Here is a 25,369-nt window from a genome sequence, read left to right as displayed (position 1 = left end):
CATGCTAGGCACTTCTAAGACTTTATTTTTTATTTATTTATTTATTTTCAATTTTTTTTAATAGTTATTTCCCCAATACAACTTTTTTTTTTCCTACTGTACAGCATGGTGACCCAGTTACACATACATGTACACATTCTACTTTCATACACTATCATGTTCCACCATCTTCTAAGACTTTATAAATATTAACTCTTTTAGTCTTGACAACTTTATGAGATGGATATTGTGACTTATTGCCATTTTACAAACATGGACACTGAAACACAGAAAAGTTAAGTCACCTGTCTGAGATCACACAGCTAGCAAGAGAGCTGCGATTTGGACCCAGGCTGTCTGCTCCAGAGAAACTGCTTGGTCAGTTGTTGCCATGGCGTTGTGCCAGCACCTGTCAGGCACTGTCGACCCAGAGCTCTCAGGGCCTCTTGTGAAATGAAGAAGAAAGAGGATTATAATGCAACATCGCCTGGACTGCTTTCCGTGAGCAACCTCAGGATAGTCAGCAGACAGCAGAAACAGAGATGATTGTCTTTATTACAGTATCAATATTAAAACATGTCTGAGCTAGAGATGCATGCCTTTTTTTTTTTTTTTTGTCTTTTTAAGACCGCACAGGTGGCATGTGGAAGTTCCCAGGCTAGGGGTCTAATTGGAGCACCTACAGGAAGATAAGAAGGGCAACAGTAAACCTCCCAGATCACCAGTTCCGGGGAGAGAGGAGAGGAAGGCACTCTGGCTGGGCTTACGCAGTGTATCACCATCTCCATGCTTGTCACCTCTACCCTCCCCACCCCTCAGGGATCAGGGAGTCAGTCTCCCCAGTTCCCTGCTTTTTTTGCTCCTGCATCTCCCAATCCGGGCTTCTTATGAGGAGAAGCCAAATCAGGTGGTCTAGAGTCAGTTGTCCTGGCTTTGCCCTCAATCCATCCTGGGACCTTGGGCAACTGGTGCCCTTCTGTAAGCCCCAAAAGTTGGATGTTATGACCCTTAAATTCCCTTCAGCACTTGCGTCCTACCTGGCCCTCGGGTTCCCACTGCCTGTGACGGCCGCTCCGGGCTCTGCACAAAGGGACCCTGGCCTGCCCCAGTCGGACTCCAGTCACTGACTCTTGCATCTGGGAGCATCCAGTCCCCTTAGAAAGGGAAATTGCGTCCCGGATGTAGTGGGTGGGGGCCGGGCCCTCCTAGATCAAAGGGAAGGCGCCTCCGAGCTGCACCACCAAGCATCTGTGCGCGCATGCGTAGTTCTATAGTAATGTAGTATAACCTATATCCATGAGCGCTGGCGCATCTATAGCTGTGTGCCCCAAATTAATAGTATACCTGATAAGGGGGGACAAAGAAACAGACGTAGTGGGAAAACAAGTGGGGTATATAAAGCGGCATCCCGCTCCGTTCGGGGCTCAGCCTCTGAATGCTAACCTGCTGAGCCAGTGCCCCAGCGAATAAACGCTGCTTCCTGTCCTAGTAAAAGCCTTGGTGTCTCGTTTCTCTGTACATAAGTCCCGCTAACACTGAGAGGGGACAACACACACCAATTTAGTGGCAGAGCCCAGGCTCAAAAGTTAGTCTTCCGGTCCCCCTGCCTCACCCGCCCCACCCCCTCCGTGCCTCTGATAACCACTCCCACCCTCACCGCCTCTGAATTTCAGGCAGGATTCCATCTCTCCTGGGAAACTCTCACAGCACAATCTCCAACCCCACCCCCATCCTTCCTCCAGTCACAAGATAAGAAAGGATATCTTCGTATTCATCCCTCTGGGGAAACTGGGACCCAGAGAAGGGCGGCGTCTCCAGATCACTTAACCCGTTGTTGCCAGGAGTCTCCTGAAGCCAAATCTCTCTCGTGGTTCCACCTCATTTCTCCTCACCTCATCGTCCTACTCAGGACTCCAAACCCTGTTAAGCACCCAGAGGCCCTGGAATCTGGGGGCTTTCTCTGGGGCGCCTCCCTTCCAGCCCAGGGATCCCAGGAGTGGGGGTGGGATGGCTGCTGTATCTTCGTGGATGTGGTCAGTTCCCAGGGCAACCTGGGGAGGGGCTCTGCCCTCTCTTTGCCAAAGCCATGTATACACCCATCTCCCCACACCCCCGTCCCCACCTCAGGCCTGCCAGGCCCAGAGATGCAGGCATCCATCATCCATTGCGGCACTCTTTACAGTGGCCTTGTTGGACACCAGGGCCGCACAAGTAGTTTCCAGGCTCCTTCCCAGTGCCACCAGTGCAGCACGCTTTCACTTTTTTCATCTCCTGGACATTTACCTAAGAATTTGTTTTCTGGGGGGTTTTTTTGTTTGTTTGTTTTTTGCTTTTTAGGGCCGCACCTATGGCATGTGGAGGTTTCCAGGCTAGGGGCTCAATCAAAGCTGCAGCTGCTGGCCTACACCACAGCCACAGCAACACCAGATCCTTAAACCACTGAGTGAGGCCAGGGATTGAACCCGCAACCTCATGTTTCCTAGTCGGATTTGTTCCCACTGCGCCACTATGGGAACTCCAGAATTTGTTTAAAGACAGGATTCTCTGGTGTAAGATGGCTCTCAAACCATAGTGGCCCTCATGCTATTCAGATAACAAGACCGCCCCAGAGGACAGTGATTTGTCCCAGGTCACAAAGCAAGACAACAAGGATCCCTTGCCTGGGACCCAGTCTCCTGCTGTTGCCAAAACTTGGCCTCTGTCCACCAGTGCTGAATAGAAACACGGAGACAAGAGTTTTAGGTGAAGGAGGAAAAAAAAGCTTTATTGCTTTGCCAGGCAAAGGAGGCCACAACAGGCTAATGCCTTAAAGACTGTGCCCTCAGAAGTTCCCATTGTGGCTCAGTGGGTTATGAACCTGACTGAGTATCCAGGACGATGTAGGTTCCATCCCTGGCCTTGCTCAGTGGGTTAAGGATCTGGCGTAGCCATGAGCTGCGATGTAGTTTGCAGTCGCAGCTTGGATCTGGCATTGCTGTGGCTGTGGTGTAGGCCAGCAGCTCTAGCTCTGATTCGACCCCTCTCCTGGGAACTTCTATATGCCATTGGTGCTAGTTGCGGCCCTAAAAAGAAAAAAAGAAAAACAAAACAAAACAAAAAACTATGGCCTCCCTTGGGAAAGAATAGGAAATGGTTTTATAGTTTGGGAGTAGAAAATAGGTAAGGTTGGAGTTCCTGTCGTGGTGCAGTGGTTAACGAATCCGACTAGGAACCATGAGGTTGCGGGTTTGATCCCTGCCCTTGCTCAGTGGGTTGATGATCCGGCGTTGCCATGAGCTGTGGTGTGGGTTGCAGATGCCGCTGGGATCCAGCGTTGCTCTGGCATAGGCTGGTGGCTACAGCTCTGATTAGACCCCTAGCCTGGGAACCTCCATATGCCATGGGAGTGGCTCAAGAAATGGCAAAAAGACCAAAAAAAAAAAGAAAATAGGTAAGGTTAAGGATCAGGGTAGGCAAAGGCTTGTATTCTTCTTCAAAGTTGGTGTTATGTGGCCCAGGACTGGTTCTGGTGGTTCTTCTCTCTAGTTTTCATGTGTTGGGGTGTTAGTTCTGCAGAAGAACTCAAAGATATGGTTATATATATATATATATTCCTTGAGGAGGAAGCAGAACCCTGTTCCAAGGCTGCACTGTTGCTTCTTGATGGTTCTTCCCGTCTCTGCATCCCTTCCCCTCCCTGAGTAGCCACTGTTTGAACCTGCCCTTTGGAACCCAGGGTGGGTCGTGGAGGCTGAAACATAATATTTCCTAAACACAAGAAATGGGAGACATAGAAAAGCTTGTGTCCAGGAGGCCCGTAGGGTCCTGCTCGGGTTCGCTACCTCCCAGGGCATTGCTTTCCTCCTAGGGCTGCTTTTCAGATCTTCCCCTAAGCAGAGTCTGGATGGGGGGCTTCATGGAGGCCTGGGGTGGGCCCGGAGGCAACCAACGAACACTGACAGCAGACCTGTTTTCTGCGGGGGCCTATGCGATGTCCTGGAAGGGGACAGAGGGATGAATGAGACCCAGTGCCTGCCCTCAGCAGGCTCCTGATCTGGGCCTGAATAGGGGGAGAACAGGTGCCCCCCCAGAACCTCCCCACTCCCCTGCCAAGCTTCTGGTCCCTGCCCTCGAACCCTCCCTCTTACCGCTCTGCCTTTCCCCTGAAGTTGCTGTATCTTCTTCCCACGCCAGGCCTTCTAGGCTCTTCTCTCCGTCCTACGTCAGCACGTCTCTCACCCTGTTTCACAGCCAGTAGCCTGGGAAAGGGGGCACAGGCTGAATGAGGACGAAGGCAGGAGAGATAAGCGTGACATCAGGAGGGAACAGCAATGCCCCGCTTTCCCAGGAGATCCCAGTTCCAGAGCCAGGACCCACCTCTCATCTTCACAGTTACCCGGCAGAGGGGCAGGAATAAGTAAACCCCAGCTTCCAAATGGGAAGACGCAGGTCCCAGAGAGGGGCACTGGTGGCTGGAGGCCTGGGGTCACATAGCATCTGTGAGTCTGAGCCCTAAGCCCTGGCGTCAAGCACCCCTGACTCAAAACTAACTGCCTGGAGTTCCTGTTGTGGCGCAGTGGTTAATGAATCTGACTAGAAACCATGAGGTTGCAGGTTCGGTCACTGCCCTTGCTAAGTGGGCTAAGGATCCGGCTTTGCCGTGAGCTGTAGGTCGCAGATGCCGCTCAGATCCCATGTTGCTGTGGCTCTGGCGTAGGCCGGTGGCTACAGCTCCGATTCGACCCCTAGCCTGGGAACCTCCATATGCCGCGGGAGCGGCCCAAGAAAGACCAAAAAGACAAAAAAAACAAAAAACAAAAACCCAAAAACTAACTGCCTCCAGAGTTCCCTTCAGGGTTCAGCAGTTAAGGAACCCAAGTAGGATCCATGAGAATGAAGATTCGACGCCTGCCCTCGCTCAGCCGGTTAAGGATCTGGCATTGCCGTGAGCTGTGGTGTAGGTCGCAGACAAGGCTCAGATCTCATGTTGCTGTGGCTGCGGCGTAGGCTGGTGGCTGTAGCTCCTATTCGACCCCTAGCCTGGGAACGTCCATATGCCACAGGTGTGGCCCTAAATAAAGCAAAAAACAAACAAACAAACAAACTCACTGCCTCCTCCTGGTGCTAGGGGATTTGCCATCTTTCGAGGGGGAGGGGCTCCAGGCTGTGCTACCTCCAAAGATTCTGTGTCCATAGGTATAATTTCTTGGGCCACGTTTGTTCTTGAACTCCCTCCAAAATTGACCTTTCTTTTCCCAGGGCCCCCAGGCCCTGTTCTCAGCATCCTCTGCCTCTGCTAAACCGTGAGGTTTTTGTTTGTTTGTTTGCTGTCTTTTCTGGGGCTGCACCCACAACATATGGAGGTTCCCAGGCCAGGGATCCAATCGGAGCTGTAGCCACTGGCCCACACCACAGCCACGGTAACGCCAGATCTGAGCCACGTCTGCAACCCACTCCACAGCTCATGGCACCGCTGGATCCTTAACCCACTAAGCAAGGCCAAGGATCAAACCCACAACCTCATGGTTCCTAGTCGGATTCGTTAACCACTGAGCCACAACAGGAACGCCTAAACCATGAGGTTTAACGGAAGGGGCTAAATAGTCCTGGGTGCCCTAGCCATACATCAGCCCCTATGGGTGCCTCAGCTCTGCCAGGGAACTCAGGACACAAGTGTCCCCCAACTCCCCCACCCCAAAGAGCAAAAGACAACTCTAGGCCTCACTATGCACCAGGCTTGAATCTAAGACTTGGTATGTTAGCTCAGAAGACAACTGAGGCCCAGAGAGGGCTAATTATTTGCCCAAACGGCTGGGAATTGTGTAAGTGCTGAGGCAAGACTCCAGAAGTCCAATTTCAGAGAGAGACTTCAAACCATTATGTCAGAGGCCTCCCGGTCCCTGATATCCATTCTCTCCTTTTTCTTTTCTTCTTTCTTTCTTTCTTTTCTTTTTCTTTTTTTTTTTTTTTTTTTTTTTGGTGTGTGTGTGTCTTTTTTGGGGCCACACCCACGGCCTATGGAAGTTCCCAGGCTAGGGGTCAAATTGGCACTGCAGCTGCTGGCCTATACCACAGCCACAAAAACACAGGATCCAAGCCACACAACCCAGGGTCTTTAACCCACTGAGTGAGGCCAGGGATTGAACCTGCATCCTCATGAATTCTAGCTGGGCTCGTTACCCCTGAGTCACGATGGGAACTCCCATTCTATCCTTTTTCTCAGCTTACAAGCACTATCCAAAATAATGACCATCTCCCAGCCTTGGGGCGGAATAGCTGACACCTGACCCAGAGAGAGGGGATGGGTGCAGCTGCCAGGTCATGCCTCTAGTTAGGAGAGGCGTGTCCCCTCTCCTCTTCCCCTTCCTGCTGGCCGCAGGCATGGATGAGCAGACTGGGACAGCTGCCACAGCCTCCTAACCAGTCCCTGGTCCAGCCTCTACACGAAAGCCAGAAAACCCTTCCCTTAATAAGACTCAGATCCTGGCCCTGCCTTGCCCCAAACTTTCAATGGCTCCCCATTCCCTCTCGGAGAAAGGCCAGCCTCCTCCATGATGGGCAAGGCCTTTTCCTCTCTGGCTCTAAACTATCCTTAGGTCTTTCTTTTTTCTTTTTCTTTTTTTTTTTTAGAGCCACACCCTCGGCATACGAATGTTCCCAGGCTTGGGGACCAATCAGAGTTACACTGCCGGCCTATGTCACAGCCACACCAGATCTGAACCACGTCTGCGACCTACACCATAGCTCACAGCAACACTGGATCCTTAACCCACTGAGCAAAGCCAGGGATCGAACCTGCAACCTCATGGTGCCTAGTTGAATTCATTTCTGCTGTGCCACGACGGGAGCTCCTATTCTTCAGTCTTATCACTTGCCACTTCTACCCTCTGCCCTCATCCCGGATCATTCAGCAGGAAAATCTCATCCAGGCTTAACCATCCCCTCTTCCTCTGCCTTCTCAGTTCCACTCCCCACACAAGGCAGACGCTGATGGATTCTTCAAGACCCAGCCCAAAGAGTATTTTCTTCTTCTTTTTGGGGGATGGGGTGGGGGGAGAGTCACGCCTTCAGTATGCAGTTTGATCCTTCCCAGGCCAAGGATCAAACCCGAGCCATAGCAATAAGCTGAACCACAGCAGTGACAACACTGGATCCTTAACCTGCTGAGCCACCAGGGAACTCCCAAAGGGTATCTTCTACATAAAGCCTTTCCTGATCTTCCTGGCAGAATGAGCTGCTTTCGCTCTGGTCTTCGGGTCTGTGTACAGCCCTCTGGGACAGTGATAGTCTTCCTGTATCGTCATAATCTGTGGAGGCATCCAGTTCTCCCATCTCTCAAAAGGGTAGCGTCAAGTCTGGGATATCTGTTGGTTGTCAGTACCTTGCACAGGGTCAGGCACCAAGCAAGCAGCAGTCAAGTTCAATGAGTGAGAGGCAGTGGGTCTGTGTGTGTGCATGTGCACGCTGTGTGTGTGAGTGCCCTGAGTTGGCAGGAGGCCCAGGCCAAGGAGACAAGGAGGACATCTAGAAATAGCCCTATCCCGGGCCCCAGATCAGGCCTGGTGCCCAGATAAACTGACCCTGAGTGAGGAGGTAGGGGCCCAGGGTGGGTGGGTGGGAACTAGGAGGCGTGACTCTGGAAGCCAGTGTCCCCGTTGCCCTGTTGCCCCCTGGTATCTGCTCTCCCAGAGCAGATGGGCCCTGTCTGCCTGTCCTCAGGCACTCCTGGCACTCAGATTTTAGTGACCCCCAGTGACCAGCGAGTATTTCAGGCTGAGACTAAGCATCACCTGCTCCATTGGCCTCACAACTTGTAGGGCAAAGGGGAGCCTGCCAGTCTACCCACTAAGGGCTAGGGCAGGGATGCTGGAAAATTTTGTCCTTTCCTCATTCTGGCTCCACCTTGCCCTCTTGCCCACTTGGAAGTTCCCTTTTGGAACTCCCAACTCCCAAAGCTTGAAGGGTAAGAGATCATCTGGCCCAATCCCTACCATAGAGGTGGGGACACTGAAGGGAAGAGACTGGCCCAAGGTCACAGAGCAAGACAGGGCGAAGATGGTCACAGGAAAAGATAATGCAGAATAGTGGTTAAGTCATACAAACTCTAGAGCCAGTCTGCCTGGATCCAAATCCTCACTCTCGCGTGTAAATGGATGTTGGGGACAATAGTGCCTACATCACTGGGCTATTGTTAGGAGTTCAAGAGTCGAAAGACTGAAAACTGCTAAGGCTAGTGCTTGGCACTTGGTCAGGGCTACAGTGATGTTAGCAATATTTTTTTTGCACCCGACTTTACAGCAGATTCTCAATAACCACAATCTCATGTATTTCTTTCCACAGCCCTGAAAGGCAGACATTACTACCTCCATGGCACAGAGGAGGAAACAGGCACAGAGACTGGCCAAGTTCACGCAGATGGTATGTCTCCCAACCACCTATCAGTGGTCTTTCCATATCCAGCCCCCTGCCCCTGACAGTGCATACACTGGCTCATCACATGGAAGTGACCAGAGACAGCCATTTGGAGAACCAGCCCTTGCCTCCTGATACTGCCCTGGACTCCTCTGACCCCTGCACAGGGCTACCCTGTTGTGGGGAGGACAATCTTGCTTATCTGACGTCATCCCTCTTGCCTCTGATCCCCGCCTTCTAATGTCTTGGTCTTGCACCTCCCACCCCTCGAAGGGGAAACCTCTCACCATGGGCTCCAGTCTTGTCTCCCAGCCTACCAACTTCTTCCTGCAAATGACTCTTTCCATTTCCTACCTAGTGGCTCTGTTCACTACAGAGCCCGGGGATGCTGCTCCCCAGGGACCCCCAGCCGGCCTCAAGATCCCAAGTGCCTAAAAAACCCCAAGCCAGGAGTTCCCGTCATGGCTCAGTGGTAACAACACCAACCAGTATCCATGAGGATGCAGGTTCAATCCCTGGCCTTGCTCAGTGGGCTAAGGGTCTGACGTTGCATGAGCTGTGGTGTAGGTTGCAGACATGACTCGGATCCCGTGTTGCTGTGGCTGTGGGTGCAAACTTCCATATACTGTGGGTGCAGCCCTAAAAAAGCAAAAAAAAAAAAAAAGCAACAACAAGCCAAGCCAGGCTGAAAGCCTTGGCTTTTCACCTGCTTCCTGGAAAACTACCGGCCCCAGACTCCTGGAGCCAGCACCTACTCCCCACCAGGCCCCCTGCCATGTCTTGCCAGCTCTCCTCATCTAAGGACACACAGCGGCCACATGTGCACACTAACCAGGCTCATCAGGCCTCCTGGGGCTGCCTGAAACTTTGCAGAATCTTGGGCAAGCTACTCCTGAATGAAGTGCACTTGAGGGAATGACCATTGAACCATCTGGTTGGTGCCAGGTCACATGGCACACAAACATGACCCAGAACTCAGGGTGGTGTGATGTGATGTTTTGTAAGCCTTAGGTTTACCTTTCTAATTATACTTAATCAAATATCCTTTATATTTTTTCAGAGGCAATTTTTTTTTCTTTTCTTTTTTTTTCTAGGACAGCACTCACAGCATATGGAGGGTCTCAGGCTAGGAGTCAAATCGGAGCTGGAGCTGCCAGCCTACACCACAGCCATAGCAACTCGGGATCTGAGCCGCGTCTGCCACTTACACCACAGCTCACGGCAACACTGGATCCTTAACCCACTGAGCGAGGCCAGGGATCGAACCGGCATCTTCACTAGTCAGATTTGTTTCCACTGATCCATGATGGGAACTTCCCAGAGGCAAATTTTTCCTTCGATAGAGTAGTTTAGGGTAGGAGTCAGGGGCAGCCCAAGTCTGGGATCTGGTTTGAATACTTCCTGGGAACTGTCCTGTCCCTAAAGAGAACTACCATGGAGACTCGGGTTATACCTAGGTGCCCAGAAGGGCAACTCCCCCGAGTGTACTTGGGGCCCCACTTACCCTGGAAATTACCCAGTCTCGTGGCCCTCAGGGATGGCTTGAGAAAGAGGACACGAGAGGATACTTTGGCAGGAGGAAAATTGAGAGCAGTAGACAAGGGAGGGAGGAGGCTTTTCAAACAGAGAGAATACTGACCAGGACAAGTGGCTTTCTTTGCTTGAGAGACTGTCTGCTCCACAAATCTCTGCCTGGCCCAGCACCAGGCTCTGTGGACACAGCAGGGAGCCCTCACAGGTTCTCCAGTGTGATGGGAAGACAGACGCTGAAACAAGTGGACTCCATGAAAGCAGGCTAAGTGCATTGACAGGGTGATTCAGGGCTTCCTGTAGGAAGGGTTACCTTTGAAAGCTGAGATGTGAACAGAAGTTAACTAACAAAGTAATGCCTGGGGAGGAAGAGTATTCCAGGCAGACAGCGAATGAGAAACATGGCACCCCTCAAAGCACAGAAGGGCAGAGTGGGAGTTCCCACTGTGGTGCAGCAGGTTAAGGATCTGGTGTTGTCTCTGTAGCAGCGCAGGTTCTATCCCCAGGACCCTCATTGTGGGTTAATGATCTGACTCTGCTGCCTAAGCGAGGCATGTGGGTCTTGCGCTTAAAAGGCCAGGGGCAGCCAGGGAAGTAGGCTGAGAAGATAAACAATTAGCCTTTGTACTGCATTCCCAAACTTATCCTACCTTATCTTCCCAGAGTCCTTGGGAGGCCAGCTAGGTGGGGATGGTGCTGTGCTTTTTGCAAAAGGAGAGAGATCAGGACTTGCCTGAGGCCACCCAGCTAAGGAGCAGGGGTAGGACTGGAACCCAAATGAGTTTCACCCCAGAGTCCCTAAAGCTGGGAAGTGCACAGATTCACTCACTCATCCACACATTCAATATTCACACACTCATCGTTTAGAGTCATTCATTCATGCCATTTATTCATGCCTGCCCGGCACTCTTCCTGGAGCAGGATTTCAGTGATAAATGAGACTCGTGAAACACATGGAGCTGTTACTGTCCAGGGCTCTCGGGCTCCTTAATCAATAGATATTGATAAGAGGCCAAACAGGAAAATTCAGGCAAGGCTTTTGGGGAACCCTGCTGCAGCAGGAAGGAGCCAAAACAAGCAGCAGTTTCCCTTGTGTGCTGGTTCCCTGGGTATGGGGAGGTGGCAGCTGGGAACTCTTGCCTTATATGGGGACAAGTCTGGGGGCGGGGATAGGGGCAGGGATGGCGGGGAAGGCTTGTGCGGTCTGCCCACCCCCATGGTGGTGTTTTGTGCAGGGAGCATGCGTAGTACCCTGATGTGGCTCTAGGCTCTTCAGAAGTGGCAGTTTGGTTTTTAGTTTTTGTGTGTCTTCTTGTCCATAATTTGCCCCAGCTGCACATGTATGCAGTTATTTATTTATTTCTCTTTTGTCTTTTTAGGGCCACACCCAAGGCATATGGAAATTCTCAGGCTAAGGGTCAAATTGGAGCTGCAGCTGCCCGCTTAAAACACAGCCGCAGGAACTCGGAATTCCAGCCCTGTCACAGCTCACCGCAATGCTGGATCCTTAACCCACTGAGCAAGACCAGGGATCGAACCTGCGTACTCATAGATCCTAGCCTTGTTTATTACCACTGAGCCACCCAGGAACTCCATATGCAGTTATTTTTAGTCCCTTATAGTTCCTTTGTATTTCATTGCTTGAGATGTTTGTCCAGATGCACACATTGCAGCCACTGCAACAAAGGCTCCCAGGCCCTAGGTCCCAGCCTGTCTCAGGACAAGGCTAAAGAGTTTGCGCTTAGGAGTTCCTGTCGTGGCACAGTGGTTAACAAATCCGACTAGGAACCAGGAGGTTGTGGGTTCGATCCCTGGCCTTGCTCAGAGGGTTAAGGATCTGGCGTTGCCATGAGTCGTGGCGTAGGTCGAAGACGAGGCTCAGATCCCGAGTTGCTGTGGCTCTGGCGTAGGCCGGTGGCTAGGTGGCTACAGCTCTGATTAGACCCCTAGACTGGGAACCTCCATATGCCGCAGGAGAGACCCTAGAAAAGGCAAAAAGACAAAAAAAAAAAAAGAGTTTGGGCTTGGAGTGGAGTTTCCATCACAGCTCAGGGGTAAATAATCCGACAAGGATCCATGAGGCCGTGGGTTCGATCCCTGGCCTTGCTCAGTGGGTTAAGGATTCGGCATTGCCGTGAGCTATGGTATAGGTTGCAAGCTCAGATCTGGCGTTCCTGTGGCTGTGGTGTAGGCCGACAGCTACAGCTCTGATTCAACCCCTAGCCTAGAAACTTCCATGTGCCACGGGTGCAGTCCTAAAAAGACAAAAAGAAAAGAAAAAAGAGTTTGGGCTTGATTCTGCCAGCAAGCGGAGGACAGCTGGTTTCTGGGAAGGAGGGGTGACAGCCCTCCACTGGGAGCTGCAAGCCCCCCAGGCCCCTGCAAGGAGAGCCATTGTTCTCCTTCCAGGGAGCACTTTGCCACAGGCAGCAGTTTCCAAGAAGCAAACTGGTGTTGAGTACACCCCTGTCTTTTGCCATCACTTGTTCTCCAAGACCCACAGTATCTGGAAGTCTAGAGGAACGAGGAAGCAATTTCCTAGTGGCACAAAGAACACTCCATTCCAGCCACTGTGGCTGCAATCCTCACCTCACCACCCCAACTGTGAGCTCAGGGAGGGCAGGGATGCGACTCTCCTGTTTACCCTGAATTCCCACTGGACCCAGCACAGTGCTGAGCATAGGCACTCCATGAATCTCCTGGAATGGATACATTATTTATTTATTTATTTTTATTTTGGGGGTCTTTTTTTAGGGCCACACCCATGGCATATGGAGATTCCCAGGGGTCCAATTGGAGCTGCAGCTGCTGGCCTACGCCACAGCCACAGCCACACGGGATCCGAGCCATGTCTGCCACCTCCACCACAGCTCAAGGCAATGTGGGATCCTTAACCCACTGAGCATGGCCAGGGATCAAATCTGCATCCTCATGGATGCTAGTCGGGTTTGTTAACCATGAGCCATGACGGGAACTCTCTGGATACATTATTTGAAGCGAGAGAAAGGAAGACATGAGAAGACATCACTGCAGCATCGGAAGGCACTCATGGACGTCAGCGAGGAGGAGGAGAGAGAGATGTTTGGACCCTCTTCCGTCCAGGCCTTGGCTCATTCTTGCGTACTGCTGAGTCAAAAGCATTTATTCCGGGTCTCTAGCTAGTAAATGGGAGGCTTGGGATACAGAACAGGCCTCTTGGAATTCCCGTTGTGGCTCAGCGTGTTAAGAGCCTGGCCAGTATCTAGGAGGACACAGGTTCGATCCTCGTCCTTGTTCAGTGGGTTAAGGATTCGGTGTCGCCATGAGTTGCCATGTAGGTCATAGACACAGCTTGCATTTGGCATTGCTGTGGCTGTGGTAGGCAGTTGCAACACTGATTCAACCCCTAGCCTGGGAACTTCCACATGCTGCAGGTGTGGCTGTAAAAACACAAAACAAAACAAACAAAGAAACAAACAAAACAGAACTGTTTCTAAAGATGCTGCTTCTGAGGAGCTCCTGCTGTGGTGCAACAGGATCAGGAGTATCTCTAGAGTTCTGGAACACAGGTTTGAGCCCTGGCCTGGCACAGTGGGCTAAGGATCCAGCCTTGCCACAGCTGCAGCTTGGATCTGATCCCTGGCCCACGAACTCCATATGCCACGGGGTGGCCAAAAAAAGAAAACGAACAAACAAAAAAACAAAGCATGAGTTCCCATCGTGGCACAGCAGAAAACCAACTAGGAACCATGAGGTTTCAGGTTTGATTGCTGGCCTTGCTTAGTGAGCTAAGGATCCGGCGTTGCTGTGACCCATGGTGTAGATCGAAGACGTGCTTCCACCTGTGCTGTGGCTGTGGCCGCAGCTGTAGCTCCGATTGGACCCCTATCCTGGGAACCTCCATATGCCGCAGGTGCAGCCCTAAAAAGCAAAAAACAAAACAAAACAACAAAACAAAAAAAACAAAGCAGATACTGCTTCTGAATAGAACATGCGCCAAGGGAGCGGTGGTGTGGAGGGAATGGAGAGAAGGGTTATCTAAGACTTGATTCCATGGAAGGCAGCGACAGACTCCCTCCACCACTACCAGCCAAAGAGAAAAATTCCCAGCTATGGGTATTGTGAGTGGGAATGGTCAGCATCCGAAGATTTAGGTCCTGAAAGGGCAAAGTGGGATCTCCACATCCCTGGGTCAGTGGAGCTTTCAAGCTCAGCTTCTTTAGCCTCTACCTCTCACATCTCTCCTGAGCCAGCAGCACATCCTCTAGCGGATGCATCTAGATGGCAGGGAGGTCCAGGGAACAGCTGAAGATGCTGAGTCGGCCTTCCTCTCCCCTCCTTCCCATGGCCCCACAGATCATCCGGTGCTGCCAGCCCATCTCATTGGCTCTCTCCTGGTTACTCATCTCTCCTCTTCTCCATCTTTCCAGCCTGTGGTTGCCATGGAAACACAGAACAGTGACATCACCATAGGGTGAGGGCTGGGGCGATGCTGCTCTTGGCAGGGACTGGTCATGCTGCCTGCCAGATGTTAAAGCCACATCTGGATCTGCCAAGGGGAAGAAAGGGCAGGGTGGGGACAAGAAAATGGACAGGGCTCACATTCCCTCCCCTTGCCCTTCTTTCCCCAAATGTAGTGAGCATAAGCAGCCGGGGAGGGTGCGTGCAATCAGAAGGATGAACGAAAGTTGCACATACTTACAAAGAGAAAGACAAGAGTCAGATGGAAAGGTGATAGATTGTGGCTTAGGAGTCAACTTTGGTGAGCCAGATCTGAGCGTGGGTGGGAGATGGGGGTAGGGCAGCGAGAACAGCAGGCCTAGAGTTTGTCCCCACAGGTGAGGGGCAGAGCTGAAACCAGGTTTTAGGAGTCCTGCACTATCCACGGAGATAAAAGCAGCAGTAGCGAATATTTATTCGGTTTACTTTGCTCAGCATTTTTAATGCATTATTTCATTTGATCTTCCAACACCTCTATGTGGTAACTACTGTCATTTCCTTCATTTTCAAGATGAAACAGCCTCAGAGTGGCTTAAGCGAATTGCTCACGCCGCACAGCTAGTACGACTGGAATGAGAACTGGAGCACAAATCTATCTGCCAGCAGCTGTTAGCCCAGCCCCAGCTCTCCAGCCCTGCTTTTTAAAGGCCATGTAGGGAGAGAGCTCTGGTCCCTAGCTCTCCAGCCACTCAATGTCTTTGAGAGAGGAAGAGGCCCTGTGTCTAAAGGCTGTGACCTTGAGTTAGAAACTCTCTGACTCCTCCTCCTCCCTCTGCACCTGCTCAGGCAGTGAGGTCACTAGGGCTCCATGCCCAGCCCTGAGGCCTGTCCCAGCGCTTTGGCAGAAACAGGCCTCTTTGGTCTTCTGGCAAGTGGATCTGCCCAAAAGAACCAAGACCTTGGGGAAGAGAAGGCTCTTCCTCCCTGGCCTTCTTCCCAGAAAGTCAGGAGAAGGGAGGTAGGGGCAGATGTTTCCACTTCCACATGGAGAAAAAGAGGTCCAGGAAGGAAGCCTGCCACACTGTACAGGAGTGGCAGAGAGGACCACTGGCCTGCTCCTGCATGACCCCGTGTACCCACCTCTGCTGGCTCAAGTTCAGTTGGGCACCACTTCCTTATGTGTCTTTTCTCCTTGAGTGTGTGTCTTGTTCATGGCTGTCTCTCCAGAGCCTAGTCCAGGGCCTGGCACAAAAGTAGGTGTTTTAATAACTGCTGGATTAAGAAACGGATGGGCTCCTCTAAACTTCAAGCCTGCTCATCTATAAAAGGGATGATAATAATAAAACCTACTTCAGGGACTTTGTTTTAAAAGTTCAATGAGACAATGCCCTTAAAGCCCTCTGCATGCAATAAACAGCAATACACGGTGGATCTTATTATTAAAAGTGCTTTATTATTAAAAGGTAGGCTCTTTAAAAGTGACTGCCAGTCTATGAAGGCACAGGCTGCTTGTGGGTGTGCGGAGGTCAGAGAAAGGGCGGCAGGTGGCGGGTGGAGGCCGTAGCTGTCAGGCAGAACAGAGAGCTGCCCTTGAGCCTTGTAGAGCTAGCTGCAAGCACAGACTTTCTGAAGGAGGTTGAGGAGGGAACCGCCTGGCCGAGCAAACGCTTGTACCTGTGCACAGAGGTCAGAAAAGCCGGGCGCACTAGCAGGATGGAGGGGGAGTGGGACCACATGGCGGAAAGGCGCGGGGGACATTCCGCAGGGAGGGGCGAGCACGTGTGCGGCAGGAGCGGCGCAACGGGAAGGGTCATGCTTTTGCCGGGAGGGCACACGCTGCCCCCGGTGAGTGTCGGGAGAGCGTGGGGCGGGGGGAGGTGTCTGGGGCCTGCTACACCAGGCTTGTGATCTGGACTCTACCTCACCCTCTCCTTAATCCTGCGACCTTGTCAGTCCCCTCTAAGTCTTGGACTCCTCACCTGTAAAAAGAGGACCAAGATGCCTACGCCGCGGAGAGTCGGCCAGAACTTTCCCAGCGTGGGCATCAGCCCAAGAGTGAGTTTCCTTTCTCCTCTAGTCTCTCATCTCTGTTCGGACCCCAGGCTCGTGGAGGGACCAGGGAACCGAAGATGTCCATGACCTGCGCCCCAATTCGCGGGCTCCGTGCCCCCAGCTGCTTCCTTCTCAGATTCCGAAGAGCGCCTTGAGGCCAGGAAAGGGGACTGGTCCTGCCAGCCCCGGGGAGGGATTCGGATCCCGGGGACCCGTGCTGCCGGGCGCCTAAGGGCTGCCCCTTCCTCTTTCGGCAGGCTGGGGGATGGGCGATCAACCCAGCGAGGCAGTGCTGGCATGGGGCTTCCTATTTCGGGAGCGGGGGCGTACGCCACGCCCCGTCACGTGACGCTAGGGCCATTTAAAGCGGTAGCGCGGGCTGGGAGCCGCCGGTCTCGGAATTTTTGTACGCCTCTTCTGTCTTCTCTTTCTCAGCCTAGCCCAGCCTCACCATGGTGGACGCCTTCGCGGGCACCTGGAAGCTAGTGGACAGCAAGAATTTCGATGACTACATGAAGTCAATTGGTGAGGACGACTCGGGATGCTGGGCTGGGAAGAGGTTGGCCGCGTGCCCGGCCGGAGCCTTGCTCCAGCCCTGGCTGGGACCCTGTGCGCAGGCTGCATCCCTCTTGGTCAAGGATGCAGAATCCGGAGACGCGGAGAAGGTGGTAGCCTGGGCTGGAGCTTGCGAGGCCTCTTGGGAGGGAGCTTTCATGGTCTGAACCTGGCGAAAGAGATTCCCAGGCAAGGAGGCATAATGAGGCCGCTGTGTCAGTGTGGGGGCGGGAAGGCGCTTTCGAGGAAGAAGGGCATAGGATTCGGGGGTGAGGGGGTGAGTTTGGATAAAAGGGAAGCATTGGTCCCAGAAGGTGGGTGGGAGGCTAGCTAGGGGAGGAAAAGAACTGGTGCATGGGAGGTTTAGGAACTGGAGACTATGAACACTGAAAGGGAAGCAGTGGATGGGAAGTGTTTTATGGCCTAAAGAAGTAAGGAATCCCCAGGAGGAGGAAGATGGAAGAGGGGACAATGGTGAATGGGATATGAGGAGGGGGTGAGACAGGGGTCTTCACGGTTAGCAAAAACTTCTGCTCCTCTATGTTGGGTTAAAGGGTTCTCACTGGAAGGTGCCCTCTTTTTTTTTTTTTTTTTGTCTTTTTGCCATTTCTTGGGCCGCTCCCGCGGCATAAGGAGGTTCCCAGGCTAGGGGTCTAATCGGAGCTGTAGCTGCCAGCCTATGCCAGAGCCACAGCAACGCGGGACCCGAGCCGGGTCTGCGACCTACACCACAGCTCACGGCAACGCTGGATCTGTTAACCCACTGAGCAAGGCCAGGGATTGAACCCTCAATGCCATGGTTCGTAGTCGGATTCGTTAACCACTGTGCCACAGTGGGAACTCCGGTGCCCTCTTTCTTTTTCTCAACCAACCTCTGACCTTGTCCTACAGTGTGTAACCAGGCTTTAGTCACTGTCAGTGAGTCTAGTGGTAGGATAGGGCAAGAGCCCCCAACACCAGCTGCAACCCAAGACCTGGTAGAGGAAGGCAGGGAGGGTCTTTGGTCCACAAGTTTGTGGTGCTGGGATGGGGGAGAATGAAGAGGGAAAGAATCTTGCACAGGACGACTCTGGAGACCTCTTGTTCCGACAGATGGAGAAGCCAAGACTCAGAAAGAGTACAGATTTATCATCAATTCCACAGCAGGGCTGATGTGAAAACCTAAGGGCCCTAGGGCTGGGAGTGGCAAGAACTGCTTAGCTAATGATTGACTTTAGCCCTTCCGCTCTTGATATGCATTCAGGGAGGGTGATATCCTTTCTCTGGAATCCCCAGCTGAGATTATCCTAGTTCCCTAGGCTGGGATGAGGAAAACTGGAATGTTGTTCATGATTGCGCTGGATTCCTTGCCTTTTCAAGGGAAGAGGTGCTGGATTACAGCAGATAGCCAGGGGTGGGGGCCATCTGGGCACCTCCTGCCTCTGTTCCTGACCCCTGAAATAAGGACCACAAGTGTTGGCTTTTTTTTTTTTTTGTCTTTTTGCCTTTTCTCGGGTCGCTCCCACGGCATATGGAGGTTCCCAGGCTAGGGGTCGAATCGGAGCTGTAGCCACCAGCCTATGCCAGAGCCACAGCAACGCGGGGTCCGAGCCGCATCTACGACCTACAGCTCACGGCAACGCTGCATCCTTAACCCACTGAGCAAGGCCAGGGATCGAACCCACAACCTCATGGCTCCTAGTCGGATTCGTTAACCACTGCGCCAGACAGGAACTCCAAGTGTTGGCTCTTGGGCCCAAAGCACTCAACTGCCCCTACTCCATGCTGAACACTATGCCCCATAACTCCAGGAAGGTAGCAATTCTTGGGATAAGGGGGTGGGGGTGGGAGCCCGGCAGCTATAGAGGAAGTTGGAATGCCTGGAGCTAGTTCCTCTCCCAGCAGACATTAGAACTGAAGACCTGGCTCCCTGAAGTGAGTTGCAACATCCTTACCACCCTCACTCCCTTATTTTGGGAGTGGGCAAGTGGGCTGAGAGTCCATCCAGCCGGCCTGTAACAGATGGAAAAAATGAGAGGCCCATGCGGGAGGCCCATGCGGGAGAAGACCTTCCTCGGCTCTCAATAAATAACTTCAGCTTCATTTCTGAGTAGAAAGCAACTCTTCCTGAGTCTCCTAATTCTGTAACTTTCTCTTGGCTCAGTCCCTCACCCACCCCACAGTGTGTCCTTCCCTTCCTCAAACACCCCACATCTCTGGGCAGGTCCTAAGTAAACAGAGCTCCTTGTGCAGTGACAAGGCCCTGCTCTGTGCTGGGGAGTGGGACCGGCCTGACTCACTGATAGCAGGTGGCAAGGCCAGGTACTTCCGTGGCCAGGCAGGGTGGGCCAGCAGCAGCACAGCTGCAGGGGCTCCCTGTGCCCCTCTTGTTCAGACCAAGAGTTCTCAGAGGACAAAGAAGTACAGCCTAGTTAGTACCAGTGATCTCAGGCACACCTGGTAGCCTTAGAGTCTGGATGTAGTACATGCTGGGAGGCAGACTGGCCCAGCAAGAATAGTGAACAGTTTTGGAGCCTGAATTCAAATCTAGATCTACCGTTTACTCTTTGATTTTGGGCAAGTCACTGCACTCTAAGCCTCATTTGTAAATTGGGGATAATAAAACCCACTGTTCAGGGCTGTTACAGGCATTAAGTAAAACAATCCATGTAGGGAGTTCCCGTCGTGGCGCAGTGGTTAACGAATCCGACTAGGAACCGTGAGGTTGTGGGTTCCGTCCCTGCCCTTGCTCAGTGGGTTAACGATCCAGCGTTGCCGTGAGCTGTGGTGTAGGTCGCAGATGCGGCTCGGATCCCGTGTTGCTGTAGCTCTGGCGTAGGCCGGCAGCTACAGCTCCGATTAGACCCCTAGCCTGGGAACCTCCATATGCCGCGGGAGCGGCCCAAGAAATAGTAACAACAATAACAACAACAAAAAGACAAAAAAAAAAAAATCCATGTAGCCAGGCACATATGGGGACTTTATACCCACCACTTCCCCATGGCCTCTGCCTTTGGAGGAGAGCTTAGCAGAGGCTGCAGGGAGCAGAGGGGAGGTTGGAGGTAAAAGGACAAAACTCAGGGAAGCCGAGACCTACAGGGCTTTTGTCCCACACTGTCTTGTACCACTTGGGGAAGTTCCTCTGGGCCTTGGATTGGAGACCTGAATGCCTGCCTCTTTAGGCCTCTCCTAAATCTGCACATTCTCTTCTGCCTACTTCCTAAATCGTGGCTAAGATGCTCGGAAAATGTCTTTGTTACTATTTATGGGGAAGAAGAGCACCAGTGTGTCTCAGGATAAAAATTTAGAAAGGTGGAAAGTTCTTGTCCATAAGGCTCTGGAAGGCAAAGCCCACATTTACCTTCGTTCTCCCTCGGCCTGTGCCCTGAATGCTGCTCAGGAGCCTGGAAGGGAGCCTTCTGCTCCAGCCTTGGGAGGGAGTATAGCTGAGCAGTAAAGCGAACTCTGCCATTGAACATTCTGGGCTTGAATTCCAGATTTGGACTCCGGGCTTCAACTTACTCTGTTTTTGCATCTGTAGAGTTAATAACACAGATCCTTCAGGGAGACTGGAAGAATTGAATGAGATTACATGTGTAGTTGTTTTACTACACAGAAAGCACTTAATAGTTTTTGTTTTTTTGTTTTTGTCTTTTTAGGGCCAAATCCATGGCACATGGAGTTCCCAAGCTAGGGGTCCAATCAGAGCTGAAGCGCTAGCCTTTGCCAGAGCCACAGCAGCACGGGTTCCGAGCCCTGTCCTTAACCCACCAAGCGAGGCCAGGGATTGAACCCACATCCTCATGGATACTAGTTGAGTTTGTTAACCACTGAGCCACGATGTAAACTCCCAATGGTAGTTTAATCTCGGCTCTGCCACTGACTTGCTGTGAGGCATGCCTGTTCCTTAAGCTTCTCATCTGTCTAATGGGATCAGTAATGTCTCTTCATAGCACAGAGCTACGAAGACTGAATTTAAAAACAGCCATGCAGTCTTTGAAAATTCTTGTCCTCCTCCTTCCTCTTTCCCACATCTAGGCCTAAGAGCGGTTTGCTGTCTGCTGGGTCTGTTCCAGCTTGTACTCATAACCTTCCCTCTGCCCTCAGGTGTGGGTTTTGCCACCAGGCAGGTGGCCAACATGACCAAGCCTACCACAATCATCGAAGTGAATGGGGACACAATCACCGTAAAAACACAAAGCACCTTCAAGAGCACAGAGATCAGCTTCAAGCTGGGAGTGGAGTTTGATGAGACAACAGCAGATGACAGGAAGGTCAAGGTGAGTTGAGGGAAGTGTCACAGGGAATGGAAGTCCCTGAAGGGGAATAGGATGGCACCCTATTATTGCACCTTGAGGGGTAGGATGTTGTGAGGAATTGAAACAAAGTCCCTAAAGCCTGTGCAGTGCTGGGATGTCCTGAGTGCTAAAAGCATGTCCTGTCCTCTTGTTTTCCTTCCTCCCTTCTTGGGAAGCATCTACCTGTTACCTCTGGACGAGGGCAGCATCAAGCCAGGATATTCTGACCTCTGTGTCTGCTGCAGCTCCAGCTGGGTGACCTAGTGCCTGGCATGCAACACCTCTGACATTCTTCCCCCTTCCATAGATGGGGGTTATGTGGACATGGCTGTAACCTCAAGTGTTTTAGGACAATGCCCTGAAGTCAAATCCTCTGCTAAATAGGCCATCCTGGCCTCTAGCAGCAGAGACAGCTGGGGACAAGAGGTTGAGACCTACTCAGATGCTTCTGCTTCTCCAGCCACCACCTCTTGGGCTTGGCCAGTGACCCTGAGGAACTGTTTCCAAGGCTGCCAGCCCACAAGCAGGAAAAACTATGTTCTGGATGGAGCATTGCCTTAGGTGTGTTTGAGTGTCTTCCTGCCAAGCCTCAGCTCCCCCCTCCTTCCAAGGAGGAGGGGACATCTACCCTCTCAGGACCGGCTACCCTGCAGCAGCTTGCCTCAGGCCTCCCAGCCCCTGGGCCAGGCATGGAAGAGGGAGAACCAGGAGGTTTGCTCTCTACAGGGTGTCCCTATAGTAGTATCTTTTCACCAGACCCGATCATTCAGCTACTCAGCTGTTTCCTCTTCCTCACAGCTGCCCCCAATAGTTTCCTCCTTGTGGAGGAAGCGGGCAGCAGAGATGGGACAGTACCCAGAGATGGAGAGGTGCCTGCCCTACCACATGCTTTTAACTTAAAGTAGCCTACCTTCTTGAGGGGCAAGAAATCCAATTAAACGCCAACAGTTCTATGGGATGCCCAGGCTAGAAATAATCTGCTCTGAGTGGACAAAAAGCTAGGGGAATGAGAATGAGGAAGGTGATCATAAGGGTGTACCCCTAGCCCTAAACACAAACACACAGCCTTTTCAGATTCTCCTGTTAAGCCTGCTCAGTCACGGTCCCCTAGCCTGGCTTAGAGCCCCCAGACTTCTAGAGAAGAGACACCTGGGAGAGCTGCCAAATGAGAACCAGCTGATGTAGACTGGCAGCGGCACCCAGAAGAGTTTAAGTGGACATTTAACCAGGGCTGTGGAACACTCCAAGGGTACCCAGCCCCAGGACAAGGCAGTTGCTGCCCACTTGTCAGCTGAAGGGCTCACATGATATGGACCAAGAGGAGTAGGAATACAGGGCAGAGTCCTAATTTTCCAGTAACTCCCATCCCTGAGAGGTTTTTTTTGTTTTTGTTTTTTGGGTTTTTTTTGCTTTTTGGGGCCTCACCCGTGGCATATGGAAGTTCCCAGGCTCTAGGGGTCTAATTTGAGCTGCATCTGCCGGCCCACACCATAGCCACAGCCAAGCCATGTCTGCGAACTACACAGCTCACAGCAATGCCGGATCCTTAACCCACTGAGCGAGGCCAGGCATTGAACCTGAGTCTTCATGGATACTAGTCAGGTTTGTTAGTGCTGAGCCTCGATGGGAACTCCCCCAAGAATCTTTTAGACATTGTGTGTGATCACCATTAGGCTGGAGAGTCTCGGGACCATTCTTCCTCCCCAGTCTTTCCCAGGGATTAGGCTGGTACATGCACCTTTTATCTTAGTGGGACTGGGGCTGTGGGCATCCCCTGGAGTATAGGATAAGTGCCCATCTTGAAGGCTGGTGGCACTTCTCCAGCTGGGCTGTCTGACTCTACCATATTGCCCGCCTCTCCCCCCACCAAGCAGCAGTGGTGAACTACACCTCCCATGGGGCTAGCTTGAAGGTGGGCTACCTGAGCTCTGGTCCTAGCACCATCAACAGTTTAGGTTAGAGGCTGAGTCTGCTGTGGCCAGAGTGACCAGACACCCCCTTCCTGTCCCTCAATCCCTGCCGCCTCTACCCTCTTTCTACAGTCCATTGTGACACTGGATGGAGCAAAACTTGTCCACCTGCAGAAGTGGAATGGACAAGAGACAACGCTTGTTCGGGAACTAGTTGATGGGAAACTCATCCTGGTAAGATGGACAACTTTGGAGTTTCACCCAGTTGGTTTTTACTGCCCCTTCAGCCAACCCTACTGTGAAAAGCCAAGGTTCCCTGGGACCAGTGGAAGCTGGGACAGTGGAGGGTGGAGGCAAGGCTGGGTGGCATTAGGTAGGAATTTTCTTATGTAGTGGCTTTGGACTCACACAAGATTGGGTTTAAATCACAGTTTATAGGCTACATGACTTGGGGTAAGTTAGGTTTTCCATGTCCAACTGTAAAGTGGGTATTAATGACACCAGCCTTGGAGGGTTGCTGTGAAGTCTGAGGGAGACGGTGGATGAGGAGCACAGGATCACTGGCATGGGAGGACTATAGTGGGCATGCACCATTGCCTTAGTTTCATTCTGCTTCACCCAGGAAGCAGTAGAAAGTGGGGCCAAATCTGATCTCAGGTCCTGGTGAGAGGCTCTCATCTCCTAAGCCTTGGGGCAGGGGCAAGCTGGTGATGGTGGGGCCCTGGCTGATAGCACAGCCCTTTCTATTTCATTTCAGGCTCACCTCCTCTCAGTGCTTTCTGTGCCTGGCCTGCCTGACCATGGCCTGGGTTGGAGGCAACAATCAGGCTGGCAGCATGTTTAGGGACACACTTGGGGACATCACTTGAAGAATGGAGCCTTGACTGAATACCCCCAGGGGCAGAGACAGCAGCCAGCTGTGGTCTCTACCACCTAACTCTGTAGCACCTCAGGTTTTTGCCTCAGTATCTTCACTGCAGACCCTCCTGGGTCAGTGTGACCTGCTGACTGCATTCTTGCACTCAAACAGGGCAAGGGCCCAGCAGAGTTAAGAATGAGGTATCTGGCTCAGGTGGGAATGTGATATACAGAACCAAATACTCACTGGGCATTCAGGTTATGGTGAAACCATGATGCCTGGCAGGATGATGGGGTTTTGGCCCTGGCACTACCCTAAGTTAGGGAAGGAATGGAGAGTTGGTGGCCTAGTAGAGTCCTTTCCCCAAGCATCTCTGGGCATTTTTGTTCACCCATTTACTATGTACCAGGCACCATCTTAGACACAAAGGATGACAGGAGAAGAATGGTACAAGGGAAAGAGAAATGCTCTAGGATCTTGACCAAGTTACCTCCTCAAAGCTCATTTTCCCAAATCTCTACGAGAGGAATTACAGTGCTGAACTTGAAGACCTGGTGTAAGCATTAGGAAAAAATACATGTCAAGTACCTGGCATGTAGTAGTTAGTAAATGACGATTATTAGCATGAAGGTAGAGGGCTTTCCCTGGCAGAGTGAAGAGTGCTCCCAGTACCTCCTGTGCCCTCACCTCTGCCTTAATCTGACCCTCTTTTATTCCAGACACTCACCCATGGCAGTGCAGTTTGCACTCGCACTTACGAGAAAGAGGCATGACCTGCCCATCCCTTCGACTGTTCCTGCCAATTGGCTACTCCTGGACTCAGCACCAGATTGCCTCATTTTTTCCTCTGGCATTTTGTAAAAATCCACTTTGGGGATATTCTCCTGGGGTCAGGTTGCACCAGCCTGTGTTCAGTTCCGGTTCTTGTTGTGTATGTTTGTTTTTTTTTAATTGCATCCAAAGGGTGCTCTGAGGTCAATAAAATAGCCAAAGCCACCCAGCTGCCTCTTTGTCTTTGGTGACATGACTCTGGGAGTTCCAGTTTCAGTGTGTGTCAGAGTGGGCAGAGATGACTGCCATTCAGGAAGATGCACTGGATGAGACTGAAGTGGACAGTGTCAGGAACAGTGATAGATGATCACCTTACATCGCTGTACCTACACCTTGTCTTTACACTGCCCTCTTCCTATGGCCAAGTGAGCTCGTCCAGCCTGGAATAATCAGTGGCAAGGCTTCCGAAATGTCACCTCAGGCCTGTCCTGCACTGAATGCCCTGGAGTCTGGACAGTTGCCCTTTGTGGAAGGCAGTGGTCTCTTTCCAGAAAGTAGGCTCAGGACACAAGCCAGGCACAAGAAAATGCCCACTGGCCAAGAGGACCTCTGAGCTTCCGCCAGGC

At 52.0% G+C, this 25,369-nt stretch overlaps 1 protein-coding gene and 1 long non-coding RNA gene across 2 annotated transcripts; one reads left to right on the top strand and one right to left on the bottom strand.

Moving 5' to 3' along the window:
* Positions 1-13,806: 13,806 nt before the first annotated feature.
* On the bottom strand, positions 13,807-16,395 carry LOC125134102 (uncharacterized). The gene is made up of 3 exons (XR_007136554.1): positions 16,299-16,395; positions 15,460-15,561; positions 13,807-14,310 (listed from the first exon to the last, which is right to left on the bottom strand). It is a non-coding gene; the product is annotated as an uncharacterized LOC125134102 (long non-coding RNA).
* Positions 16,396-16,767: 372 nt separating this feature from the next.
* FABP3 (fatty acid binding protein 3) lies at positions 16,768-24,968 on the top strand. Its single transcript, XM_047792985.1, has 4 exons — positions 16,768-16,896; positions 21,013-21,185; positions 23,246-23,347; positions 24,692-24,968. Exons 1-4 carry the CDS (start codon positions 16,824-16,826, stop codon positions 24,743-24,745), a joined length of 402 nt encoding a protein of 133 aa, XP_047648941.1. The 5' UTR covers positions 16,768-16,823; the 3' UTR covers positions 24,746-24,968.
* Positions 24,969-25,369: the final 401 nt, after the last annotated feature.

The sequence above is a fragment of the Phacochoerus africanus genome, chromosome 8 (assembly GCF_016906955.1).
Source record: "Phacochoerus africanus isolate WHEZ1 chromosome 8, ROS_Pafr_v1, whole genome shotgun sequence".
Taxonomy (NCBI): domain Eukaryota; kingdom Metazoa; phylum Chordata; class Mammalia; order Artiodactyla; family Suidae; genus Phacochoerus; species Phacochoerus africanus.
The sequence above is the reverse complement of the archived record's forward strand: the minus strand, read 5'-3'. Positions and strand labels throughout refer to the sequence as shown.